Below are 24,657 nucleotides of genomic sequence, written 5' to 3' on the forward strand. Positions count from 1 at the left end.
AATATTCAGGAATTTTGTGCTGTCTGAACCAGCCCCTCGCTGGTGTGGTGTTTCTGCATTTTCCCATAAATCCTCACAGTGTAGGTGTTATTCTGTGAAATGTATATTTCTGTCTGTGTGCTCTTCTATTTGTTTAAGACATGTTGGCTGTTGTTGCACATGCTGAGTTTATTTCAGAAAGCCTGGAAATGAGAAACACACACTTCCTGTGTATCAGGAAGGAGCGACCACACAGCAAGTGTTCACTGAAAGCAGGGCACCGCAGCGTCTGTCAGGCCAAGGACCTGTTAGCTGATAGAGACTTCAAGCAGAGACCCCTTACTAAATATATTAAATTAGATTATGATGCATAACCTTAGAATAATGTGTATCTAAGTGGCAAGTATGTTACATAGTTAGCCACACGTTCTCATCCCAAGTTATCACACACTGACACCGCTTTGTAGCACCCTTCAGCGTCTCAAACATATACATAATGGACCCATGAATGTCTGTATTTTCTATGCAAAAGTTTTCCTATCAGGAAATCAAGGGAATAAGACCAGCTTGAGGTAGCCAGCAAGTCTGCTGTTATGGAAGGCATAGTGATTTAGCATACAGCTAGGTTAGCTTGTTCACTTAACTGTATGAATAATCATTTTTTTTTTATAAACAATTATTCCTACTAATATGTTAGAATCTTGTGAATATGTTGGAATCATGTGAATGTGTATTTCCATTTAAATATCTGAACAAATAAAAACTTTCTTAATGTTTTTGAACAATATTTAGTGGCCTCCCTGCAGTACCGCTGAGGACCAGCTGGGGCTTGCAGGGTCTGTGCAGCATATGACACCCTACACAATAAAACCCTCAATACAGATAATGAACAATTCCCCCTAAAACCAACTAAGTGCATATACTAAAGTGACATAGCTACCTAAGTTATATAGAGATGTTAAATAACCATATATATTTATTAGAAAATGTCTTATACTTTAAACAGTAAAACATGGGGCAACGAACTACAAAAAGAACACTTAACTACCTATTCCTCATTTTTACTATATCTAATACTACCAAGCACACACCTCTACACACAGCTCTGACTTTTGACCTTAACACACTCACATGAATATACAGCCACAAAGGGTACCAGGCTTTCCTGTAATTTCCTGTTTGGAGTGCTGTTTAGGGTTACGCTCGGCGTAGCAGGGAAAGTGTTAAGGAACGAGGAAACTTTAGCCCCAAACAGGACTGGAAATCTGATTAGTCGCCCCGCTTTCATCTTCCATAAATCTGCCATCTGGCACCGGCACGATCAATAAAGACCGGACTTTATGTGACACTCTTACTGGACAGATGGGGGGGACCCCTTCTCAGCCAACAGCAAACCACACAGCTGAATAATCCAAACTGCAATGCGCGCTGTAATAATTCCCTCGTTATTCCTCTCACATACACACAATTACACCCACTGGGATAAACACACACACACACACACAGGAACACACACCAATCAGAAAGCAAAACTTCTTGTCAGTGTGTGTGTGTGTGGATGTGTGTGTTCTCAGCTCATCACACATATACTGTAACACAAGGCAGGCATGCACATTAAAACACACACACATTCGCACACTTGCCAAACCCAGGCTGTATATTGGGTTACTGTACTGACTGAGTAAATATTGCTATTGAATTACCATTCGGGGTTGACTGGTGTGTGTGTTCAGAGTTTGCAAGAGAAGACCAACAGCTTTGTGTGAGCATGTGTGTGCAATCCTAAATTCTTATACATATTAAGACCAAATGTCCTCTCACAAAGAGAGATAAATTAGATTTTGCCGGTCCTCACCTCTACAAAGATCCACTTTAAGACTAGGATTAATCTTTATAGGATCAAGGTTAGAAAAATGTTAGGATAAAGTTGGTTTAGGGTTAAGATTCAATGATTGTCCTCATAAGTAGAGGAACATAAATGCCCTTTGGTGTGTCTATGTGTCTTTTAGAAATTTAAGGGTGTGTTGAAATATTGAAAGTTGGTACGTGTGTGTGTGTGTGTGTGTGTGTGTGTGTGTGTGTGTGTGTGTGTGTGTGTGTGTGTGTGTGTGTGTGTGTGTGTGTGTTTGGAAAAACTGAAATAGAAAAATGAAATCACTTCTATCTGAGTTTATTGGACGAAGGTTGGAATTAGGATTAGGATGAGGTAAGTGTATGTTAATTGTTGGCGTCTGGCCCAACCTACGAACCCAAAGTATTAATATTTGAATATTTCTATACGAGCTGGCAATGAGACTCAACCATCTTATATATTGGACTTTAAAGAACTTGGGTTACGGACAATATCAGGGTTAGGTGCTGGGAAACATTTGATCATTTTATCCTTTTACTGTGTTCTTAATTGTGTCTGAATACCCAGAAATATATCAAAGTTAATTTTGTTTTATCAGTGAGTTACAAATTATGACTTGAGTTCATCAGATCAAGGTAAGAAACAAAATGGCCGCCCGCCACTGGGTCCAGTTCTGCTCGCGGTTCCTACCACTGTCGCCAAGTGCTTGCTAATAGGGGAAATGTTGGGTCCCTAATCTATTAAAGTTGGAATACCACGTAAAAATAAAAGTGGAATGCAATAATGTTCTAATCATGACCTCATCAGCTTCATCGATTTTTTTGTGAATATCTGCTCATTCCGAATTTAATGTCAGCAATGTGTTTCAGACATGTTGGGACAGGAGCAACAAAAGATTGGGGAAATGTTCCAAAAACACCACTTTGGAATATTCCACGAGTAAACAGGTTCTTTGGTTAATGGCTGATAGTATAATGACTGGGTATGAGAGGGACATCCTCAAAAGCCTTGTTGTTCCCAAGCAAGGACTGGGCGAGGTTCATCACTTTGTCAAACACAGGAGTGTATGAAGGACATGACTGCATGGGCTCAGGAACACTTAGTAAAACTGTTGTCACTAAACACAATCCATTTGAAAATGTCTGCAATCTGACTGTATTTATGTTTCACGCAGCATCTGAACTTTTTTGGAAGAGGGGTTGTATTCAGTGCCTCTCTTTGCATGTATAGCAACACTGATGTGTGTGTATGTGTGTGTGTGTGTGTGAGGACCAAATGTCTTCAAAAAGAAACATAAAAAAGGAGAAATAATTAAATTTGATGAAATCTTACTACTCCTCACTTCCACAGAGAGCCAGTTCACATTCACAAGTGGATTAATGTTAGAAGTACATAACGAAATGCTTGTCAATGTGTTTGTGTGCATTTTATCCCTTTTGACTGTGTGTGTGTGAGTGTGTGTGTGTGTCAAAGCAGAACGACAACATGCTCTGGCACACAGTTGGAGGAATGAGGTATTTTTGAGGAGCCAGACAGCTCCACGTTCAGCGGCTCGAGCTCGGAGCAAACCGAGCGACTGTCCACATAAAAGAAGCGTAATATATGGAGATTTAATGAGCGCGGTACCAATGAGACGTTCCTAAAGAGGGGCAGGGATCCCAAGTAAAGCAAGTCGATTCCAATAAAGACCATGTTTCCAGACCCCAAACTCCCGAGGACTGTGAGACACACCAGTGACAGCTCCCAGCTCAGTTTGCAAAGGCCTGTGGTAAATTCCCCCAGCCAGGAAGAAAATCCTATTTAATTTTACAAGACCTTCTGGCCCCTAAAAATCCTCCATGATGTCTTGGTTCGCTGGTGGGAGAGCGGGAGAGGTGGCAGGGCAGAACGTCTGCTACGCGCTGGTGGAAAACTTTACATCAATAAACAGCGATATGAAGCCAAGGATGCAGGGGGTTCAAACTAAATACAAACAAAGCAGAGGTCACTTTATGTTTCTGAGATGTTTTCGTGCAGACTTTGATTTCTCTCTGACAAATTTGTCTTTTTTTCCTTAATAAATCTGACTCGACACGAGGGGGAAGAGCCTTTTCTCCACTTCCCTCAGAGATGACAGGGCTTTGTTTCTCTGGAGGAGCGGGGCTGTATCTGTGGCGGGCGCAGCCTTTAATCTAGTCACTCTCACACAGCAAGGCATGAAAACAAAAAAACTAACTCCCTGTAAACATGTTTTATGACTTGAACTTTAAAAAACCTTGAAATATGCTCACCAGCTGCCAAGAAAGGCCATGTAGGCCTTTAAAACACACACACACACACACACACACACACACACACACACACACACACACACACACACACACACACACACACACACACACACACACAGCTCAATAGAACTTGTTATGCAGCAGTGTTCAAAGACATGCTTCCATGTTGTTTTCTGGATTTTCTGGATATATGTGTTTTTTGGGACAGCTAATGGGTCTGGTGTTAGTCAGCTTCAGTGTTGGTATATATCTGTATTTAGGATTTTAGAAAATGTGTGCATGTATTCTTAATCAGAGTTTAATTAAAGAGCAAACACTTTCTCAAAAATAAAATACACGAGTGGAATAATCCTTTAGGGTAAATGACTGCAATGAAAGCAGTGCTATGCTGCAAGTAAAATACCCGCATACAAATTTTATGTCAAGATGCTGTCAATAATTTTCAGATTTGACACATTAGAAGTCTTTAAAAGAAAACATTTTGTGTGTTTCTATTCATTTATGATATAACATGACTGTAGCATTTATCTGCATTGCAGGTGTAAACAAACTATTTAGCTTTAATGTACTAAAACAGCTGTCAATCAAATTTTAGAGTGATATCAGGATACAATTCTTTATTTAGAATTTGAACTTCCTTATTGTCAAAAAAAAAAATCTTGTTTCTTCTTCCATTGTTGTTCCATTGTTATCCACAAACAATTAAAAGCAAAAAGAACCACACTGTTGCACTGAATGACAGGTTTTCTTCATTATAATGAACATGGGCGCTGGTGCCTTAAATACTCAACAGACTGCCAAATATGTATCAATCCACAGCTAGAAATAGTTCCCAGCAGATGTACTATTTGTTCCTAACTAAGTAATATTGACTGAAAACAACAGTCCCCAACTGATTTTGGGAATGAATGAGCCTTTTAAAAGTGAAATCATACTGTATACCTGTGAGTTGGTTTAAAGAAACCATTGGACTCCAGGCAGGCTGCAGAAATAATGCTGTATACGATCTAAAGCTCTGATCATACATCGTATAATATAATGAATGAAACAAGTGTTCAGTTTATGTTTGTAATGCGTGTGCAGTCGACACACTCGCAGTGCAGACGGTCACTCCGTGTGGACGCACGCATGTGGTCATAAATAATGGGGAGCATGCAGTCATCTGCACAGGGGTGACCAGGATCTTCCTGGACTCGGGCAAATGTCAACTTTTATTTGAGACACTTTTGCAGCCACGTGGCAGCAGAACCTTTGGATTGGCCGCAACTTATTGTTGGTTGTTTTTATGCGATGTGTTGACAATAACCACGAGAATTAGCGCAAACCAGCCAAGTTGCACTTTCCATCCATATCTGTCCAGACTCAGAATATGTGCACTCTGAAGGAATATAGTAAAGTAGTTATACAAGTAGCTCTGGGTAAAATGGAAGTTATTACTATAAACATGATTCCAGTGAATAATTTCCAGTGATACACATGCTTTTCTTCACCGAGAGACTGTTTTTACAGACAACTCATATAAATCTTCATCACATGGTGAAACAACAATCCCCAAAGATCAACCAATGAGCTAGTGTTGGTTTACTGCTATATCTGTGAGTGTGTAAATTATTGAGAAAGTCAAATTCTTTGTATGTGCTCATGTGTTTGACCAATAAAGCATCAAATATTCACACACGTGTTCGACCCGGCAACACGGACGATCTCCACAATCAGCACAGTTTGAAGGTAAGCATCCAAGATGGATGTCACTTTTTCAGCATCTGACCACAATGTAAAATATAGTCACAATCATGGAGTCATGGTGTTGGATAATGGCCAGGAAAGTGTTTTTACAGAACACTAAGATGACCTGTGACCTTTTATATAAATCATAATTTGGGGGTTGCAATGGTATTCAATTCACACTATTAATGAGGTAATAATAAAAGAAAATTCATAAGTGAATAAACAAGCTGTTCTCAGATCCCAGAACACTGTGTGAAGCTAGGAAGGCGGCAGGGTCCGCCACATATAAACAAAGTAAAAACAGTATGAAATCTTTAAGTTCAGTTTGTTTCTTTAATCATGAAAATGAAGAGAGTTGAAGTTGAAGATCTTTCTCTTCTGATCAGAATTTCTCCCCCAAAACCACAGAGTGCACCTTTAATGTAAGACCGAAAACAGATTCTAATCAGTTCATCCTTGAGTCCAAGTGGATGTTCTATTGCCAAATTTGAAGATAAATAAATAAATAAAAATCTGTTCAGACTTCACTGACACGGACAGACGGACACGCAACCCTAAAACATAATGATTCAAGCCGTGGCTGTCGCTTCCATAGAAGCATAACAAGAGGGTAACTGGAATTTAAACCATTCATTTGAAATAAAAGGTCTAGTAAGAAAATTTAAAAAAGGAAAAAAAATACTACCACTACTACTGTCTACTGGCAGATCTGAACCTCTATTTTAACTGTAACGAGGCAGCTCTGGGTTATTTGCCACATTATCACTTCATCAGATAAAGTAACAGCCTGTATCTGCATCAGCATCTATAAAGCAGGACGCAGCCGCTGAATACGCAGGTAAACACATTTTCCTCCTCATCATCGTCTCGCTTCCTCATTTCTGTCACGATACCTGAAAGTATTAAACTGAGCCATTAAAGTGACCGTAGTCGAACCTTCCAGCAGCAGGTATATGTGCTGCATCACAAATCTCTTTGTCTCGACCCTGTTTTTTCCCCCGTTTCCGTCATTAGACCTGAATGTTGAGAGTTATCCTATTTGCAGGCAGCCTCTGGCTCTGCTGCTCGGCCTGTGGGATGATGAATACTTTTCAATCTCCTCTCTCTGGCTCTGACTTCAGGGACCAGTACTGTGGGCCAGGATATCAGTCTTATTGCATATCCAGATAGATCCATCATATACAAGCCTTCCACCAGCACATGCACTCTTTAATCACATTCGCTTCACTTCACTGATGCAAATGATGGGAGGAACTAGGTTTTTTGGTGTTGCCAAGAAGAAGAAGAAGAAGAGGAAGAAGAAGAAGAAGAGGACAGGAACACCACTCATAGTACTTATGAGAAATCTGAAAAATGAAAGAGGCTGGAGGATCTTTGGTCCAAATCCTGTTACGTACAACTCGAACATGAGAAATGGCATGCAGATGAGAATAATCCAACTAGGTCAATATGTTTATGCTCCAGCCGACATTTGAGATCCATCCAGGAAAACACAGCTTTGTGTCCAGCTGCAGCGGCGGGAGAGTTGTGGGGGGGGGGGGGGGGGGCTGGAAATGCAGAAATGACTGTGCATGTGCCTATTATGTACAGCTGTGCATTTATTGAAAGGATTTTTTTTTTATTTTTTAGAAGTGCTGTTGTCTCACTGAAGTGGCTGAAAGCTGTTGTTTTGTGCTGGTGTGCAGCATCTGTATATTTGACATTCTTTCATGTACGTGGAAAAAAACGCAGTTACTCAGCATTTTCCCCGCAGTTTAATTCTTGTCCTGGCTGAGAGGCGACTGAAACAGCATTGAGGTCATCATGGGACATTAACCTTCCCACCAAGTCATTTTGGGTTAGCAGCAGTTTAGCGGAGGAGCTCTGGGATACATCTCTGCATTTGGAAGGTCAGTAAATGGTGAGGAACATAATGTGCAAAGAAGGTTTTAAGACTTTTTTCTGTGACTGCGTTCAGAGAGGAACCTCAGTCATGCACTCCCAGTCATACATCAGTGTGCAGGAGGTACCTGTATCTCTTGTTGTCCACGGGCACGATGTCCATGGCGATGTAGTACTGCTGGTGAGGGTCCAGACCGGCGATCTTTACCCGCATGGCAGGAAACATCCTCCTGAAGGCGGGAAAAAAATAACAAATACTGATTAATCTGATGAACTAACACTTGTTTCTGTCCCTTTCATTATGTTCTGTAAGTTAAGAACATCAATAAAAACATTTCGAAAAAACATCTTAAAGTAACCACTGAATGAAAAAAATAAAAAATGTAATCACTACAGGTGAAACACTGAAACCAGCAGCTGTAAGATGGCACATTGAACCTCAACAGTAACAGTATTCAGAGGCAGTGTTCGGTTCCCCTGCATGAGTAAAAGGACTGACACCACCAAAAGCCACATTGCAACTAAAAGTCCTGCATTCAAAACCTTACTTAAATAAAGGAATGTAAGTAGTATCAGTAAAACACTCTGTTGTTTGTGGATTAATATTACTGCTGCATTCATGTGTATGTGCTATTTTGCTGCTGTAAATGGTTCATGGGGAGCTCATTTATATACTGCTGGCGAGTTTAACCTACAGCGATGCTTCATATTCTAGAAGATATTCTAGACGATGCATATTCAGCTAATCCAAGAAGGTTTTTAAGTATACGTTTAGCCACAGCATTAGGAGAATTTTCTCTTAGTCTAGGATAAATCAAATGTCAGTTTTCTGCTGTTTTCAAGGAAGAAACTGAAGCTAAAATCTAAGAAAACTAGTTTCTTATTGAGTGTTTCACTTCTTGTCACAGTAAGAGCTTTCAGGGAAAAAGGCTGAGAAATAACACGGTAACGGAAAACACGGTGAAAAACAAGTATATAGAGAAAAAAAAAATTCTCTATCTTATTGATGTGAGAGGGGAAGAAGTATACAGCGGTGTACAGTCATGTACATGACCCGAATTATCTCTGAAAACCGTCCCGCGTGTATTCCAGTGTAGAATAATTCAAACTATCAACATTCAAATTATTCAAACTGACTGAAAAAATACTTTTTCATTTTACCCCAGGTCACCGTATAATGCAATGAATCCCAAGAGAAATTCATATCTAGCAAAGACCATTACAAGTGTTACCAGCTGATGAAAAGCCTCTGAGCTACAGGTCGTCACTGTAAGCGAGGTTCAATGCTGTTCATTATCATAAATGTCTGCAAGCTGCACAGTAAAATTACTGGTGATAATGACAAACTACACTGGACTACGTACATTTACGCAAGTACGGTACTTGAGACTTTTCACACTTTTCACACAGTTACTAGTTACTTTTACATGAAACTGTGATATTTTTATTTGATATTATGCAGTACTATACCACCTATCTGGCCAGAGGTGAACACAGTGTCTAAAATTGGCTGTGCATTGAGGAACAACATTAAAATGTTTTTGTGAAAAAAAAAAGCCCAACATAATATTCTAGAACACTTTGAAATTTTGGAATTTTACTTTTGATTGATTTTCTTAAGTCAGTGATCGAAAAACTTCCTCCAAGAACTGAAGACAAAAACTATATACTTCGTCACTCAGTACACACTTCATGAAAATCAAACTGATGACATTTAACAGTCATCAGTAACAGTAATCAGTTACAAAAAAAAACTTTTTTTTTTTAATATATTTTTTTTTAATTTATTTTTTTATTTTTTTATCCTTAACACTAGCACTCTGAGTCAGTCTCTAACCGCTGACATGAGGAGGGGGCCACGTCACTCATCTGAACAGCCTCCAGATGGACGTAAACACAGTGATGTTTGTGCAGTGCTGAGTGAACCCATCATACAGACAGCACACACACACACACACACACACACACACACACACACACACACACACACACACACACACACACTTCCAGACTGTTCATTGAAAGGGTCCTACTATAGAAATTTAAAAATATACAAATTAGAATATATAAATCATCATGGAAATTCGTTTTTTGGTGCATTTTCAAACACTTCTCCATTTGGTTTGGAGGCAGTTTCACGTTAACTGAAATCCAGCCCGAAATTTAGCGGCTAATGAAGTGTCAACGCTCCTCTCAGTGTGTCCACCACCTTTGAATCAGAGGAGATTCGGCCCTCTCTGACTACAGTTTGGTATTTTCATACATAACGTATAAAGCTACTACAACAACACTATCCTGACACCGAGCCTTGATGACTTCTCTGTCATTACTCTGACTTCTCGGTTTATACGACATTTTTTGCGTTGATTTTCTCTTTTCATGGTGTGAACGATCCCCCCAGCCTCTCTAACCCAGCTCAGCTTCATCCTCATTATTTGAGCAGAGGGAGATCCTTCAGTCCATATTATCAAGCCGCTGTGACCTCTGACCTTTGCACAGTTTAATTTTCATCATGTGGTTGTAGAACTTATTCTGTCACAACACTTTAAAGCAGTCACACTGCAAATGGCATTTATAGATGTATAAATAAATATATTTTTCTTCTTGAAATATTTTTAGCAAGCGGCTCCTCCCATTTGGAGGCTGCTGACTAAAGCTTTAAACTGATGCAAACCTCATGAAAATTAAAGTCTATGAAAAGAAATAAAAAACATCTATATTAACGGTCTATATGTGCAGAGGGAGACATTTCAACTTGATTCCTCATTTTGCACTTCAAACGCGCATTTTTCCCTTTTCATTTAAAGCTCGTAAATCCGGGCCTGCCTAATGAGAAAAGAGGGCTGCGCTCTCGCTCCCCTTCTCCTCTGGATTTATGGGCTTATTATGAGCAGGCCGTGAAATACGCACGGCGACGGTCGTGTCCGCCTCCATTCTGCTTCAGCGCAAACTGATTGTTGCTCTATTTATGAGCTGATTACCAATTTAAAGTCAATTCATAAAAATAAATAAATAAATAAAAAACAGCCGAGTGTAGTCCGCAAGGAGCTGAGAGAGACATCCGAGCTCATTTCGTCGGAGAAGAGACGAGAAACTGAAACGCGAGTTGCGCGTCGTTCGGAGCTGCGCGCAAAAAAAATACACGCCAATATTTATTTTTGTCGAGTGAGCTGGACTTAAATACAAAGATCTGTCGCATATTTTATACGTCACAGACAAATATAGTGTTCAATAGAAAAATACACAACTAAATGATTGTGTGTCCAGGTCAGTTATCATCTTAGCCATTTTTCAAGACGAAATATTCCACACATGAATATTATATAATATTCTGCACAGCACAGAGACTAAACACGTTATAAAGCGCCAACACTGGATCGTCCTTGTTATTAACAACACATTTAACACATGGGAGATAGTTCATAAAAAATGAATAAATAAAATTAGATATCATAATCTTGAGGAAGTTCAAAACGTCCGTTTAAATCAAGAAACTTTTGTTCAAATGCATTCTTTATTTTTATTTCTCCAAAACGAAACCTTAGTTTTAAATGTGACGTTTAATCATTAACGCGCTAAAGAATCAACATGATTTTAAAAAAGATATTGTCCCGGTTAATACTGAGCCTGACGTCTGTGTCGCTGACGGGTGTGAACTGGGGGGGGCGGTGGTGGAAATGTGCGGCGCGGGGAGCGGAGCAGACTGCGGAGAGAAGGTTCTTCCTGCAGGATCCGCAGGTCAGCTCCTGCGCTCGCTCTGAGTTTGGACTGTTGGCCCGAGAGAGCGAGAAAAAATCCGGAACATGTTACAGAAAGATTAATTAGAAGCAGCTCTGCTTGTTCTCCGACATCAGGAGTAACCTGCCGCGTCATGAAGGCCTGAACACAACAGAGCGGCCTGCATGTGCAACACATTAACACCCTCCAAACAGAGCTCAGAGGTGTGTGTGTGTGTGTGTGTGTGTGTGTGTGTGTGTGTGTGTGTGTGTGTGTGTGTGTGTGTGTGTGTGGTTCAGTGCGTCTGCGGGTTTCAGGTCTGATTAAGAATGTGTGACTGAGTTTAATCATAATATGACATCATTAGAATTTTTTTTTTCCAGTTTTGTTGTAATCACACATAATGTCATCGAAAAATAATCGCTGCGCGTAAAAGTACGCAAGTCGCCCGTAACGCAGTTAGCGTAAAGTCTGTGTGCGCCATGAGTCTGCCGCAGAGCTACACGTAGACGGTCTGACCTACTTCCAGCAGCTGTACGTGTGCGCGCTTTGTGCGTCCGGCCTACCTGCCCGCCTTGGTGATGATCATCTCCGTGCCGATGTCATGGAAGCGCTTCCACAGGTCTGCGCACTGCAGCTCCACCTGGATCTCCTCCATGGAGGCCGGCGGAGACGGCTCGCAGGGGCCGGGGGCCAGTTCGTCAGGTGAGCCGAAGGAGCACGACGTCCTTTCGGCCAGACCCTCTCCGTCGGAGCCGGGACTCGCCTCCGAGTCTGAGGGGAAAATGAGGGAGATGATGAGAAGGCAGCTCTCAAACAGTGGAATTATACGCTTTACGCAGGAAACTTGGCACGGCGAGAAAGTACAGCGGTTCTCTCTGCTGACTCCAAATCACCTGCCGTCTGCTGCCGGGCCTGGCTCAGCTCGTCATGGAGTTCTGGGTTTGTGTCAAAAGCAGAATAAATGCTGCGTAAAGCCTTTTGAAACGCGACGTAGAACGTATTAACGTTTAAATTGGGCCACACAATGGCGAATTCCGACGGGAAGCGTTAAGCAAATGAAGTTTCCCCCTCGAGTGCTCCTTCTGGACCAAGTTTACAGACTGACCAGTCAGAGTCATCAACACGGTCACAACGCTAGAGCAGATAGAAGCGTTCCCCTCCATCCTGAATCTAATCCAGACCTACATGAGAGCTTTCCATCAGGCTGAGCCGCTAACTCCCAGAAACCAAAAGGCATGACCTCAGCCTCCTTCACATTTTTCATTTTTTGCATTATTTTCATGCAAAAAAAATGTCCAGGCCATGGCAGGGTGGACAAAATAACAGGAACATTTATTTTATCTTATACCCTGAATGACCTTTGATATATTGTCCAGATTGCAGTCTCAGCATGTATCAGAAGGATCCCTTTTATTTTCTCCACACACATTTTTTACTGTTAGGTTCAACGTGTGATTTAATCTCAAAAGCTCTCAACTGAGAAATTTATTTTAAAACAAGATGAGGCCCGCAGGCCACAGTGGGCCTACCATAAGGTTCAATTTGGCTTAAAGTAAAAATTAGATAACAATTTCAACCTTTTTGTTAAAAGACCCTTGATTACTATTTTTATTTTATTTTTTAAATGAGGATGGCATGCGGAGTGACACTTTGTAGGGGAAAGTCAGTCAACTAAAGGAATTTGTGGTACCATTTTAATTCTTAACAACAGAAAAAATATGGGTTTGCTCTCTGCCCGTGATGCTCAATTAAATTTCAGCTTCAGCTCCTTTAAGGGAAACAGTTTGGGCACCACTACTTTAACCCGAAACAGGAAATTACACCAGATTCTAAATCCCGGCTGCTTATTTTTTGCCAATTAATAAAAAAATGTTCAAACATCCAAATCCACTTCTACTGAATATTTTCACGCCAATTAATTCTTTTTCACTCAGACCTTTAAATATTTTTTTTAGCACATCTGGTGTTATTTCTATTTTATTATTATTATTTTTCAAAGAAAGGAAACTTTTTGGGTGAAATATCTGAGCGCATCATAGTTTTTCCAGCTGGGATGTAAAAACTTTAGTGCTCAACACCTCAAAACTGCACATTACCCCGACAAAACTCTCATAAGATCACCACATGCTATCTCTTATTTCACTTTTCTCAGAAATAGTTTATAGCCGAATATCCTCCACCCCCTCCCACACCACCGCCACCACCCAAAAAATAAAAAAAAAAAGAATCTAATAATGTATTATTTATTGGGGGCCCTGACACGAGGAGGTTGACTTGGCAGACTAAGGGCACACAAATATGGTTATGCAAATGCAGAGCTGCTGAGCGACTGGACAGCGTCCCAGGCGAAAACCGCCGCAGCGCACGCCAAGCCAACCCGGCTGGAAACAAGAGCACGGAGAGGATAGATGGAGATAGGAAGAGTAGAGGGAGGAGGAGAGGAGAAAGGGTGGAGGGCTGTAATAATGACCACAGAGAGACAGAGACAGATTTTCCATCATCTACTTGGGAGATCCTTCCAGTGTCACTGCAGCCAGCGAGGACTGTCACACACGATTACTCTCCCTTCCTCTCCTTTTGATTGTTCACACACATGCAGATACACACTCGGACCATCTCTCAGGCAGTCAGCTGCCCCCTCGCTCTCTATTAAAAACTCTTATTACACATACAGCTAGTGTTAGAGGAAGAGGACGGGGCCAACAGCTTCAATGACAGCCAAAAAAGAAAAAAAAAAAAGCCCTGCGCTGTTGTGTTGTAATCTTCAGATGGGACCAATAAAATGAGATCATGTAAACAGAAAGCAATTCATTTCATGTAAAAGAGGAAGATTAGGGATTTTACTAATAAAACATTTAGATATTGCATACAGACAGTAGCCTACATACAGGGTATATGCAGCATTGTAAAAAGGCAACATTACTTGGCTTTACTTGAGTAAAAGTAAAGATATCATATACAAATATTACTTTAGTTAAAGGGAAATTCAGCTGTGCAAATAGCACTCTGATATTAAATCTACTTAAGTATCTAAAGGTTTTTTGTTGTTTTTTTTTTTTCTCTAATGAACGTACCTTAGTATCAAAAGTACAAGTAAGGGTAAACTATAAATTTATTCTCATGCATTCTGTACTGAATACTAGGCTTCTACAAATTTCGGCTTGAATAATTTCCAACATTCAGCATTTTCTGATTTGTTTTGTTTGTTTTTTATCCACTTGCCAATGAATTAAATACAAATGTGCTACTTGGGCTCTTATGCAACATGCAGTCGGCAAATTACCCAGTAAATAAAGCAAGAAGAGTAAAAAGGACAAAAATTTAAAAAATGAGGGTTATAATATGAAAATATGAAAAGCCCCTTTAGATGTGTGTTCTTATCATTTGTTTCCCAACCATTATAGAACATGTGATGTTTTTCAAAATTGTGCTTTTGAGGAGATTTCAAAATCGCAAAATCTGAAGGCTGTATCATCCAGCTGCAACCAACATTTTTCTCATTTGATGTTCAGTAACTGTCAAATTATTCATCATTTTGCAGCACAAAATAAGTCTCTTCTAACCAAACAAAGATTCATGTAAAATAATGTCTTCATTATAGGAATTGTGGCTGTGACAATATTATGTAACATTATATAGTATATGATAATAATTAGTAGATTTTTCACGGTGACAGGAACCAGATTTGACTCTCCATGAGGAATGCCAAATTTCTGGCATCCAATCTGAAATCTGCTTAAATATTTGCAGCCAACACAGCCTGAAAAGCCACATTGAGCAGCCGCATATCTCCGACAGGCATCTAAAACGGGATGTTGTGTGAAATGGAGGCGTTCAGAGGAAACAGATGCATTCCAGAGAGCCAGCGCGGCCCGACTACATAAGATAATTTGGCAGGAACGCCTCCGAGATGCAGAGAGGGGAAATGTCGGCCGAGCGGGAGCCTGTTGACTCCACCCGGTCCGCCCTGTCATCAGGGCGAAGGACCTGTCCTCTGCCACTCACCAGCCACACACACACAGATACTAGTACTTCTATGGTCATGAGGACCTTAATTGATGTTATGCACTTCTAGCCCCCATAACCGAACCTGAACCTGAACCCAAGCCTCGTTCTACCTTTCCGCTGAAAACAAAGTCTTAACCTTCAAACAGGCCTTTGAAGTCGTGAGGACCGGCTGAAATGTCTTCATTTCCCAAAATGTCCTAACACGGCTGATACTTTTTTATTGGTCCCCACTATTTAGCAAGTGCAAGAATATGCATGAGATCTTCAAAACGTGTGTGTGTGTGTGTGTGTGCGCCCGCATGCATCTGTGTGCGTGCGTGCATTTGTATGTGCATGTGCATATTAACCACAGTATAGATCATGTGTAGAGTCAAACATCAGAGATCATTGGATTTCCAAAGGTCAAACAAAATGTGCCCGCAGCTCCGACTGGACGTAACTCTCAGTGGGCTATCACACAGCGTGGAGTTTATATGAAGGTTCTCTCTCAGCGTCGTCGCTGAAGCTTCGGTTTAGTTTTATTCAAAGCTGAACGAACTTGATAATAAACAAAAATCTGCTCCCTCAGCAGAACGTTGCCCTGACATCTGCTGTGGTTACATGCGCACGCATGCACACACACACACACACACGATTCGGGGGCCTGTATCTTGTGGTTTAGGGCTCCCAATCACTTCATGCCAGGCCTCATTAAAATGAGGCTAACATCCATAGCAGCCCACTAATTGGTCTGAATTGAATCAAGTCAGTGCTGTACATCAGGTCGTCCTCTGTGTCACAGTTCACATGCAGTCGCTCTCACATCAGCCCCTCACAGCTAGAGAAGGTCTGCAGTAAACTAAAGCATGAAGATATCACGGAGAGGGGACTGAATCAAATTATGAAGGGAATTTCAGACAAAATGACAACTTAAAAATAAATGTGTATCTTTATGAAGTTCTGAGGATTTTTATGTGGGGAGTCAATAAACATTCAACATTTATAGATTTATATCACTTAATGTTTACTTTGGATGCCTCTGTGGGAGACAGTGTTGACGATGCTGAAGCAGAGGTTTTAAACTCGGAGCTGCAGATAAATGTGGAAAACTTGAATCATTCAGGGAATCATCTTTATCATTTACTCTGACACGCAGCTGCAACTGCTTTAACTGCGGTAGCAGGTAGAAATTCTTCACTTGATTTAAAATGGTTAATTTTCTTTTAAGATGTCTCAAACCGACAGGATTCATCGCTCAGACCTATCTGATTTTCCATCTTTCCGAGCATTTTGTACAGCCAGCCGTTGTTCAAACCTTCAGAACCTTATTCTAATGCAAAAAGTTTTCAAACACACCAAAAATCACAGGCTGAAGCTACAATCATTTCATGTCATTTACAGTGTTTCACTGTGGTGGTGGAGCAGCAATTAAAAAAAAAGGTGTGGATCTCAATATTTGAAGACGAATACGCTCCGCAATCATTCAGTGAAGTGTTGCACACGGATACAGAATGTGTGTTTTACTCTAATAGTTATTATATATATCACATATTAAGTCAGTGTGTTACTAATATAATTATACAGAAATAGAAACTGTTTTCTCTGATGGTCTTGTTTACTTTTGTAGACCAAATAGAGAAATCAAAAATGGAGACTGTTTTATAGCCAGTTTGAAAAGGAGGTTTAATGAAGCTGCAGCAGGCTCCTGAAGTGGACAGTAGCAACGTGTCAATCCATGAAATCACCGAGTAACCCAATCCACACAATGAGAGCACCTGTTTCCACACTGATGGAGACTCGGGGCACGAAGGAAGCAGTTGAAGCTTCAATCCCGCTCATACACACATCTCTATTATCAGCCTGCCTGCTTAAAGTAGACGGAGAAATGACTCTTCGCACATGCACCGTGGAGGGACCAGCGCGGAAATCATTTGAGTATTAGTAGTAATATTATACAGTTATATTATTGTTGTGCGTAATCTGTGCGTAAAAGCGAAATGTGTCGTCTTGTAAATCACATAGTTCGGGTCAGGCCTTTTTATAAATAGCATTAGATATTAAGTTATACAAGGTGTAGTTCGACTTGTTAACTATTAGTTTAAAGGGTAAATATTATGAAGACTTGGTTGTATTAGTTTTGTGAGGTCTAACAAAACGACTGTTTCTGTGCTAACCGAGCTGCTCAGCTCCTCCGAGCAGGCCGTTAAACGCGAGCCTGGTTCAGAGCCCGAGCCTCTCTCAGTCCTGCCCTTGTCTTTGAGGCTAATAAACGTGTTATACGACCAACCAGCTTCCAGACTTGCCTGGAGTTGGGTAAAAATAAAATCACTCCGTTAAGGATTCCTCTAAACCACATAATCTGACCACAGAGACTCGCTGTTCTCGGTCGCCGCCACCCGACCCGCCAAAGCGGAGGCTTTAGGACCCGAGCAGGACCCGCTGAACCTGCCAGGAACCCGCTCGCTAATGAGCGGGTCCATGGGGGGGCGAGGAACCGGGAACTGGGTAATTCATTCAGCCACAAATCCTTAAACTCCCCGGACAAAACCGGCAGATGATGAACAGAGGATCCAAAGAGCATTTAGGGAGTGACTGCAGGGCTGCTTAATGACGTCTGCTCCAACTTCTGTTGATTATCTTTGACCTTTTAAAACACACAAACAGGCTGTTTACCCTTGACATCAGCGTTTATTTTCACCTCCCTCACACCGCGGACTGATCTCTGATTTAATATCAGCGACAACAACAATCTTCCCAGAAGTGCTCCTAGGGGAAAACAAAAAAAAATAAATTATCACCCTCTTTAAATCGTGCTCCTGCTGAAGTGGAAGTTAACTTCCCTCTTTTTTTTCTCACGCTTTAAAGTTCTGCTTTCTAGTGACCTTCCGTTTCAGAGCGGAGGAGCCGTGCGTAAAGGCGCTGCGCCCCGGAGGTCAGACGGCAGCAGGCCGCCAGGCTCAGCTGCGGCCTGAGGCTGTCCGGGCAGCGCGCAGAGGTACGCTTCATTCTGTCCGCCTCTGCATTCCTACAAAGGTTCAAGGAGCTTTGCTGTACATATGAGACAATATCGTTTGTGTATTCAGGCCCAATTTGATATTTGATTATTAAAAACGGGACTCGTTTGGATCCAAAATGCCGATGAAGACTATTTGAACCAATTTAAAGTTCTGCAAGGAAATGACTGAAGTTTAACATCGCCTCGTATGAACACACTCATTTGAATTTTCAAACATGAATGAAATTGAAGGAATGGCTAAAGCAGCGCAGCTTCTGTATCTCTGATAGAGTCGCTCCTGAGCGGCGCAGCGGGTTTATCAGCTCTGTGCCTTCAGTTCATGTCTCCACACTGACGACTAAAAATGAAAGAGCAGGCAGCCAGAGTAGTTTTACACCTGCAGCTAATTCTCAAAACAGCAGACTGCTGAAGTTCATGTGCTGAAAATTCATTTAACGTGAAGTTTACGTCAATCAGCCGTGAGCTGGAAACAATAAAATTAAATTAAATAAGCGACCAACAATGTTGTTAGAAGTGAATTTCTTATATAACAATTGTGGCTGTTTCTAAAAATGTTTGTTTTCCAATTCGCTTCCACGTGATTATAATAAAGAGATCAAATACGGAAAAGACGAAATTAATGAATTAAATTGTTAAATTAAATCGTGATTTTTAACATCCGGTTATTTGTTTTACTAAACTTTGATATACATGTATTTTAATTTCCTGGATGTTCGTCATGTAAATTTGATTTGACATTTTTTGCGTTGTGTTTGTTTGGAAACACGTCCCGCACTTCCAGTATTGGAGTTCATAGTTTATTCATATTTTGCACAAAGGTTGCCTATATTTTATTTTTGTAATTATTGTTTACTTTTTTTAAATTGTTACCATATTTTATTTCTTACAAATGTTAGAACAGACGGCACATTTTCCTCGCCTGAAGTCTTAAGTCGTTCACCTGAGCGCTCTCACACCTGGCCTGTACTGGATGTTCGGCTTGTGGCGCGGCAGGGACGCGTGACTCTGGCTGTGCGCGGGGACCGAGCAGCGCTCAAAACGTTCGCGTTGGTTTCAGACGCATCAGGTCATTTACTCGGTGCCGGCGGAGCTCGGTGCAGCAGACCGAGGCCTCCCTGCAGCCTCGGCCACAGTGCGCGCACACAGCGTCCCGGCGGCAACACGACCTCACGCTTCTACTCATGGTTTTCTTCCTGTCACTAGTACATCCAGCAGTCCGGAGTCAAAACCTGGACAGGCCGACCCGCAGTGACACACAGACCCGTCTGATAATTCACCTCGTGTTCAGTCTAAAATCTGTAATGAATTGTTTTGATCATGTGATTTGTTGCTGATGTAAATGAGCTCCTTAAAGTAAATTTCTTGATGCATATGTTGTGTGCTGTCCCTGACAGTACCATCAGGTTTATAAGCCGCAGCTACAGCAGTATAAAGCTGTTCTCTTAGTGTGGCAGCGCTGCAGCAGCGCGGACCCTCTCAGTGGGTTTAAAGAACTCCACACTGACATGAGAGCGTGCAGCTCACAGCTACATGCCCTGTCGAGGGCTGGGTCATTGAAAATGGAGCCATGTTCTGACTCGTGCATGGCCCTGCAGTGATATAACGGAGATCCGGACATTTGAGCGGTGTAATGCATGTCTGCGCACTGACCCGGGTCCATATCCAGACAGTGCGCCGGGTCCTCTCCGTCCGTGCCGAGGCTCTCCATGGACAACTCCAGCTCCTTCTCCTCCCAGCCCCGGAGCTTCCTCTTCTTGTTGGAGCCGATCAGGGCTTCCACGGAAAAAGCGTGGGCTCTCGAGCTCAGAGCTGCGGCAGATCGCCTCCTCTCACTCATTTCTCTCAAATCCACCCGACGGGGGGGACGCGGCGAAAAACCCACTCCGTCCGTCCAACGCAGTGGAGCAAAACAGTAGAAAAAAAAAATGCACACGTCAGTGTTTACAGCGGGACGCAAACTCACCAAGTGTCCAAAGTAATCCCAACTGTGACTAGTAACGCTGCGTCAAAGTTTGGACGGCAGACTGTGCCATCCCGGCCGCGCGTGAGATCAAGTCCGGCAGGAGTGATAGTTTCGATGCGGTCTTGTCTCTCGGTCCTTCCACTCCGCGGCTTTCTTTTTCTCTTTCTGTCCCCCGAACTTCTCTCTGATTGATACTCACTTCTGGAGGAGTTTTTTTTTCTTTTCTTTTCTTTTTTTTTTCCAGGCGCAGGGGGCGGCCCTCCTGCGCCCTGTCAAACACGCTGGTCCAATGAGAAGTGGGGAAAGTCTGCGACACAAAGTTTTCCGTCCAATGGCAGCGGAAGGAAGAAGAACCGTGATCCGGACTGCAGCAGCCTGATGAACTGGCTCCATAATGTAGCCTATGGAAAATACACCAGCCTCGCATCTTCGTCTCATTAAACATGTGTCTGACTCACAAACAGATTCCTGACAGAGGTGGATGATAAACTGATGAGCAGCGTCAGTCTGAGTGAAGTGATGCGCTGATTGACCCAACAGTCACACCCCGCAGCCTCACCTCTCCCGCCTGAAGGTGGATCATCCAGGTTCAGAGGCCCCGGCCTCATGGCGAACACCCCAAAGTCATTTTAATATCCGTCTTTTCACCAAGTGCGCCTGAGCCGCTGACTCCATCATTACCAGGGGATTGTAGGAAAAGTCACATTACAGCTTCATTGTGCGAGCCGACAGCTGAGGAGGCCGGGCGGAGCGGCGGCGGGACAGGTGGGCCGAGCGCAGCGCTGGAGAGGAGCGAGAAGATTAGCGAGTGCAGAGGAGCAGCTCTGCTCGGCTTACTGAGAGAAACACACTTGACGAGCAGCAAGAGCGCGACTTTACAGTTCGATCATCAGGAGCGGATAGAAAGACAACGAGCTGTCGCCTGTGCTGGCTCTGACTGAATTAACTCATTTATAAATGTGTTCAATTACGCTGAAGGTACAGTGACGTTGAAAGAACACAACACTCAGACGGCTAATCGATTAATAACTAATCGATTCAGCTGTTTCACATATGATAACTGCATAACTAACTTTTTGCGTTTAATATTGTGTCTCGAAAATAAAAAATATATATTATTTTCATTTTGGTCTGATGTAAATATTTTTTTCGCAGAAGCAGAATAGATAAATACATAGGCCAGGAGGATGTCGAAAATTAAAAATAAAATAAAATATATTAATAATTAAGTATACTACTACTACTACTACTACTACTAATAATAATGATAATAATAATAATAATAATAATAATAATAAGGAGTCTGGTCACCACCTTTCTCTTTGCTCTGAGCTGCATGTGGTCAGCCTGCAGGCCTGACGCAGCTGCAGCACCGGACAACATTTCGGTTGATCGTGCAGCGGAAAAAAAATATATATATATATATATATATGTTTTCTTATATATATATATATATATATATATATATATATATATATATATATATATATATATATATATATATATATATATATATATAAGAAAACAACAACGACAACAACAACAAAAAAAAACATCTCACACATTTTCCCTGTCAGCGGTAAAACGAAACGATCAGGGAGAAGAGCCGGGGACGTCTGGTCCCTCAGCCAGCAGGCCTGAGGTCAACCTGCGGACCCTGGACCTGAAGCTCTCCACAGGTCACCGCCGTGCGTCTGAGGGTGAAAGTGCGCTCCCGGATTAAATCTCACCACCAAGACAGACCAAAGGCAGAGACAGAGACAGCTGACACGAGGATAATCAAATAAAATAATAATAAAAGATAAACGCTTTCGCGGATTCACTGTCGGGAGATCAATTAAAAGTGTTTGGTGTCTAAATTAAAAAAAATCATAGTAAAGTGACTTTTGATCAGAGACAGTCGCTGCCTGCTGTCAGTCTGCAGGCAGATCAATGCAGCGGACTTTATGGGAATTTAGAGGCTTTAAAGGAGCATTGTGTAGTTTTGGACAAGAAATTTAAACTGGGATTTTTTTTTTTTTTTTTTTTTAACCTTTTCAATATCAATGAGGTATTAATACAAACTCAGAAATGTGTTTTTTTTGTCTTGTGAATTCTAATAAACTTCAATAAATGTGAATGAACAAGCTGTTCTCAGAGGAAAACAAGGTTTGAAGTTTAAAGCGAAAAAGATGGCAGGGTCCGCCACATATAAACAGAGTAAAACAGTATAAATTGTGCTATCCATCTCAATTTGTTCATTCACTTTATATCACTCTATTCAACAAAGACAGTTAGTTTATTTAATTTGTGTTGGCAGCAACAAAAATCAGCCAGTGAAGATCTTTCTCTTTCCATTAACATTTCTTCACAAAAAAAACTGCAGACTGCCCCTTTAATGTTAATATTGTCCGTGCTAGAAAAATAAAAACAATAATTATAGATTAATAATTATTGGGGGAGGTTAAGAATCTCACAGAGCGCCTCGCTGACTCGGTGTCTGTCATCGTGTTCTGGAGGATTTTCGTGCGTAAACTCCAGGCAGAGTCAACAAGTGAGCTGGATATCCAGGGCGCAGGGTGGCTCGAAATCCCTGTGAAAGGAAGGAGACTCGTTAAACACGAGCAGTAAAAGCTAAAACCAACTGTTTGCTGTGTAGATCCCAATTATAGCTCCGGTGGCATCTCATTAACTGACGCATGGGAGGCTCATCTGAGCGTTTTAGCTCAATCGGATAAATATCTCCGCAGCTTCGTTTATGTGGGACATATATTTTATAAGGTTCAATGCGTTCAAATGTTTTTTTTTTTTTTTTTGCTCTCAGAGACTCAAACTGCATCCAGCAGCAGCAGCTTGTGCGCTGAGCCTCATAAAACGCGCTATTCTTCACAGTTTTGTTTGGTTTTCCGTTTTTGTGCGTGCGTGTGTGTTCATGAGTGTGTGTGTGTGTGTGTGTTTCTTTCTTTTCTTTTTTTTTATTCACCAAACTGGGCTTCTCACACTCATAAACCCAAAAATGTCTCTGAAGGATCTTTGTTTTCTGGCCTCGTCCCTCCAGACCGACACGTGGAAGAAGGTGAAGCGGCCGGACGCGACGTTAATGTTCAATCAGTAAAAGGGGGATTTTGACCCCCAGTGACCCCGGGGGACCGGGCGTGCAGCGGGCAGTAAAGCACCCGGAGTGACAGCAGCTCTCCGGGCGTTTCAGCACCTTCCACCCCGGGCCCAAGGACTGCAATCCACCCCCCCATGCCAGGCCGAGCGCTCTAAATATAGCGTGAGGAGCGACTGCAGGAGCCTCGGGCCGGTGGAGGATGTGAGGATCTGTCAGGCCTGCGGGAGAAGACCCCGCACTCACCTGACGCTCGTTTTACCTGAGGCGGAAAATACTAAATCAGCAGCATCCGGCTGGTTTCAAATGACTGCGCGCGTTAAATAGTGCTTTTAATAAGAAAAACTGCGAAGTCAGAGTTCAGCGTCTCTTAAGACTCACAGGTGAATACTGAAACGAGAGGATGAACGAAACAGAAAAAAAAGAAGAAAAAAACAGAAGGAAATAAATGTGCGCAAACAACAGGTCATTTGGTTTTTTTTAACCGCCGCGGAGGGACTTTTATAACGAGCTGGAGTTCATTAAGAAACTGTAGGTCTACTGAAAGTCACGTTTAAAAAAAAAAAAGTTTAGAACGAGTGCACATTAAAATGAATAAATAAACAGCCTGTAATAACCGTGGTCGTGATCCTGCGCACTTCTTCCGTTCGGTGAAATCGGACTCTACAACAAAAGAAACGTTTGTTATGCAGATGTGATTAATAACCGAGGCCGTGCAGCTGCAGCCCGGGGGCCAAACCTGCCTCCCGCCCCCATCCAACTGAACTGCGTCCCCGAGCTGCTGAGGGAACACGCTGCATCTGCCGGTGGATTAAGTTTGTAACACGTTTCTAATCAACATGTGTTTGACATTTATTCTGCCACAGCGCGCCGGACACCGCGCCAGCCTGGTATTAATCAAACGATCTGTTCTGGTCTTAATGACTTGATTTCATTTATTTATTCATTATTTATTTATTTATTTATTTATTTATTTATTTATTTTTGCGTGAACATCACACTCCAATTATTCGACGTGAAACCTCCAAACTAAAGACATTAATTAAAGGTATATCATCATGGGTGTGAACTTGGATGTGCGCGTTTTCTCTCCTTTTCTCCTCCGGTTTAATGACCTAACTACCAACTCTAGCCGCAGTTATCCGCTAACAAAATGTCAAAGAAAAAAAA

The 24,657-nt window shown here is 41.8% G+C and overlaps 1 protein-coding gene across 2 annotated transcripts in view; it reads right to left on the reverse strand.

The window, feature by feature from the left end:
* tbx15 (T-box transcription factor 15) overlaps positions 1–23,744 on the reverse strand; it is a 47,733-nt gene extending 23,989 nt beyond the window's left edge. The window contains exons 1-4 of one of the 2 annotated variants that reach the window (XM_037110492.1): positions 23,359–23,744; positions 22,853–22,968; positions 11,994–12,201; positions 7,839–7,940 (exon numbers count right to left, since the gene is read on the reverse strand). In XM_037110492.1, the coding sequence (XP_036966387.1) occupies positions 7,839–7,940; positions 11,994–12,085 (194 nt within the window). In that variant the 5' untranslated portion in view covers positions 12,086–12,201; positions 22,853–22,968; positions 23,359–23,744. Of the gene's footprint in view, positions 1–7,838; positions 7,941–11,993; positions 12,202–20,083; positions 21,287–22,852; positions 22,969–23,358 lie in introns of those variants that run through there. The other variant, XM_037110491.1, reaches the window with a different exon arrangement.
* Between the last annotated feature and the right edge of the window lie 913 nt (positions 23,745–24,657).

Source organism: Acanthopagrus latus, chromosome 9 (genome assembly GCF_904848185.1).
Source record: "Acanthopagrus latus isolate v.2019 chromosome 9, fAcaLat1.1, whole genome shotgun sequence".
Classification (NCBI taxonomy): Eukaryota; Metazoa; Chordata; class Actinopteri; order Spariformes; family Sparidae; genus Acanthopagrus; species Acanthopagrus latus.